At 40.1% G+C, this 3,985-nt stretch overlaps 2 protein-coding genes across 2 annotated transcripts in view; both read left to right on the top strand.

Moving 5' to 3' along the window:
• The window catches only part of LOC114611267 (protein PET117 homolog, mitochondrial), a 4,575-nt gene extending 2,375 nt beyond the window's left edge, over positions 1-2,200 (top strand). Inside the window, exon 2 of the mRNA XM_028755919.1 lies at positions 2,021-2,200. Within this exon, the coding sequence (XP_028611752.1) occupies positions 2,021-2,167 (147 nt within the window). The 3' untranslated portion in view covers positions 2,168-2,200. The remainder of the gene's footprint in view (positions 1-2,020) is intronic.
• Positions 1-3,985, top strand: part of Kat14 (lysine acetyltransferase 14) — a 36,903-nt gene that overhangs the window by 2,351 nt on the left and 30,567 nt on the right. Inside the window, exon 2 of the mRNA XM_028755911.1 lies at positions 2,021-2,701. Within this exon, the coding sequence (XP_028611744.1) occupies positions 2,440-2,701 (262 nt within the window). The 5' untranslated portion in view covers positions 2,021-2,439. The remainder of the gene's footprint in view (positions 1-2,020; positions 2,702-3,985) is intronic.

Below are 3,985 nucleotides of genomic sequence, written 5' to 3'. Positions count from 1 at the left end.
CCTTCCTCCCTCTCTCCCTTCCTTCCTTCCTTTCTTTTTTTTGAGTAAGCTTTATTGTAAAAACACAAACCCCCCTGCAAATAAATAAAAACATCACCTACCAAAATTAATGAGACTCAAAGACTGTCCTTCCTCCCTCTCTCCCTTCCTTCCTTCCTTTCTTTTTTTTGAGTAAGCTTTATTGTAAAAACACAAACCCCCCTGCAAATAAATAAAAACATCACCTACCAAAATTAATGAGACTCAAAGACTGTACAATTCAGTGAACTTCTGTACAGTTAGTGTTTACATTTCTTTATTTATTTTTGTTTTATATTTAAGAGGGTTTGCATGCATGTTTGAGCACTCATGCATATCTGGTGCCAGTGGAGGTCCCCTTTGGCCTGGAGTTATAGACACTTGTGAGCCTCTGTGGGAATTGAATCTAGGTCATATAAGAATGAGCACTTAACTCCTGAGCCATCTCCAGCCCTTCTAGATGGTTAGAATAGGTGTTCAGAACAGAAGCTGTGAAGCTCCACTTTCAGAATACTCTCAGTATTCGCTATACTTTCAGTACTGAATCTGCTGTATACATTTACCCACCACCCAACCCAAAAACCCATGACAGAGTTAGACCCAGAAAAGTAATCAGCTTATATTCCCTTTTATAATTTGTGTCCAGCCCATTCGTCCTTCATCTCCTTATATATAGCCTTTCTTGTTCTCTTCATGTTATGCTATACCACATGCACCTTCATTTCTATATATACAGATATCATTGGTTAGATTCTGCGTATGAGAGAGAACTGGGATTTCTTTCTGAGAGTGTGTGACTTTGTTATACATTCTAAGTCTATTCATTTTCCAACAGATTTTTAAACTTTATTTTTCTTTAAAGCTGAGTAGTATTCTATCGTGTGTGTGTGTTTGTGTGTATGTGTGTATGCACTAAATTTCCATTATCCATTCATCTGTTAGTGGCCAACTAGGTTGATTAAGGTTCTTTGTTAGGCTAGTCTTTAAAAATAGAGATAGGTGGGAGGTAGAGATAGTCAGATCTCTGTAAGTTTGAGGCCAGCCTGGTCTACATAATGAATGCTAGGACAGTCAAGATTACATAGAAAGATGCTGTGTCCAAAAAAAAAAAAAAAAAAAAAAAAAAGGAACTGGAGAGACAGCATTAGTTACTCTTGCAGAGGAACTGGGTTCTGTTCCCAGCACCCATTTGGCGAGTTACATCTATCTGTAACTCCAGTTCCAGGGCATGGGTCATTCTCTTCTGGCCTGTACAGATACTGTACCTACATAACTTGTAGACAGAACACTCAGACACATAAAACAGAATTAAAAAGATAAAAATAATGTCATGAAGTTTCTGTTAAAAATGTACTCATGTGAACTACAGATTATACAGTATTTGCAGTAGTAACCGAGCAGACCTTTTAAATTCATGTTAGGCCCCAGGGTTACATTCTGAGATTCTGCTTCTAGTGTTTTCAAGGTACTGACCATTGAGGAATCTATTTTTTAAGGGTGATAGTCTTTTATTTTTCTTTCTAATCTAATTGGTTGGGAATTTCATATTTCTGCCTTTATATGATAGAAATCTTGTATTTTCTCACATTCTTACTGTTCTCTTTTTTTCTTGATATTTATTGTTTGTCTTAGGTAACTGCTTATAGTTTACAGTTTGCTGTACTAATTCATCAGATTTTAAAAGTATCACTTACCAATTAAATTTATAAAATCCAACATAGTACTGTTTTTTAATTTTTTTATATCAATTCCCTTTAATCTTTCTGTATTCAGGGATTTCTTAAAATGTGATAAGAAGTCACTTAAGTATTAAGATAACACATCACCAGATTTACTTGGTGGTTTCTTTATTTACATTGTACAGAAAGTTAAAATAGTAATTGGGTATTTAGAATTGGAACACTTTGAGTGTATTTTGGTGGCACTGTTATTTAGATTTGAAGGCACAGGATGGGAGCCACCTGTTCAGGGGGTAACTAAAATCTGCTTCTTATGTTTTTAGAGGCTTCGTGATGGAGTGATCAGAGACATTGAGAGGCAGAATCAGAAAAAAGAAAACATTCGTCTTTTGGGAGAACAGATTATTTTGACTAAGCAACTTGAAGCAGAAAGAGAGAAGATTTTGGAGAAAGGATCTCAAAATACCTGACTTTGAGAAGCCGATGGGGCAGCATTGAGTTGGTGTGTGTAACTGTGGGCGTGGTGTGTTGGTAGAGAATAGCTAGTGAGAGCTGTCCCCCAAGATCACTCTCCATTTAAACTTTGTTAAATGAAGGACAGTGGACCCTGTCTTCTGAATTGCTTCTTTAAAGAATCTGATCTGTCTGGATAGAGTGCCTGTGGGCAGATGTTCCTCTGAAGGTCTGTCTGGGGGATTCCTGCAGCAGTGCCTGTCAGCTTAGGAGTGCATGTGAGCAGGGGATGATGGATAGTGGCATCCACCTGAGTGGTCTCCTAAGTCGGCATGACGATGAAGCCACAAGAACATCCACCTCAGAAGGGCTGGAGGAAGGTGAGGTGGAGGGAGAGACTCTCCTAATTGTGGAGTCGGAGGATCAGGCATCAGTGGACTTATCTCACGACCAGAGTGGGGATTCCCTCAACAGTGATGAAGGAGATATATCGTGGCTGGAGGAGCAGCTGTCGTACTTCTGTGACAAGTGCCAAAAGTGGATCCCAGCCAGTAAGGAGCTTCTCAATTCCTTTGCTTGGTTGATCCCTATGTGATGGCTTGTTTCCAGTCTGTGAAAAACACTAATAAAATAGACTTGAATAAAAATACAATTATATTTATTATTATTAGTCTAGTTTACCAAATGTAAATTTTACAAGACCACATTTTTTTGTTTTTAGTTCTTTAAAACAGTCATTTATTTTATATCTGTGTGTATGCCTGAGTGTATGTGCACCATGTGCATGCAGTGCCTGCAAATGTCAAAGAGACATCAGATCCTGCAACTGGAGTTACATGTGGTTGTGAGCCACTGTGGGCATTAGATACTGAGCCTGCATCCTCTGCAAGGAAATTAAGTGCTCTTTGCTGAGCCATCTCTCCAGCCCCACAAAACCACATTTATATTAATAAGAATTGCCCACCACTATCCCATTGTTAACATTCTGGATATAGTAGTCCAAGAGAAATTAAGAAGCCTGTATAACTTAAGTCTTTGGCCACATTTTTCTAACAAGATCATGCTGTGGGTTGGGGGACACATTCTGTTGCCAGAATTCAGGTTCTGTGAGTTATTTGACATTCGTGAAGTACTGCTATTGTCTTCTGAGGGAAGGTTAGAATTGCCAGTCCAATGGTGTTTGGTTCCTGCCTTTAGACCATGCTTGTTTTCCACTGGGGAACTCTTATTCTGGGAGGAGTTACAGTGCACAGATCTGGAGGGTTCCAGCTGCCAGCTTCATAGCATGCTTTGCCAGCCCTCACGATTCTTTTTGTGTGTGTGTGTGTGTGTTTTTGAGACAGGGTTTCTCTGTGTAGTCCTGGCCGTCCTGGAACTCACTCTGTAGACCAGGCTGGCCTTGAACTCAGAAATCCGCCTGCCTCTGCCTCCCAAGTGCTGGGATTAAAGGCGTGCGCCACCACTGCCCAGCAGCCCTCACGATTCTTAAACAGCATTTTCCATTAGCCATGAGAAAAGGCATGTGTCCTGGAGGATTGCTTTGTGTAAGAGTTCATAGCTAGTGCAATGGAGCTTGTAACCCTCAGTGAGGTTGGTCATTTTCTGGTATGTTGAAGCTTTTGTTAAAAATGAATTAAATTGTTCAAATAGCTACTGTAAGTAGGTTAATAATAGCAGTGCTTAGAAAACAAACCTAGAGTTGACTAGTTGGCTGGTGTTTGTTTCTCAACTGTCTAGTAAAAATTCTGGCTTTCCCATTGTCCTCCAGGGTAGATTTTTTTTTTTGGGGGGGGGGGGGGGTGGGGGCAGGGTTTGTGGGTTTAGCCCGGGCGGGC

Source organism: Grammomys surdaster, unplaced genomic scaffold (genome assembly GCF_004785775.1).
Source record: "Grammomys surdaster isolate TR1022 unplaced genomic scaffold, NIH_TR_1.0 129, whole genome shotgun sequence".
Lineage (NCBI taxonomy): Eukaryota > Metazoa > Chordata > Mammalia > Rodentia > Muridae > Grammomys > Grammomys surdaster.
The sequence above is the reverse complement of the archived record's forward strand: the minus strand, read 5'-3'. Positions and strand labels throughout refer to the sequence as shown.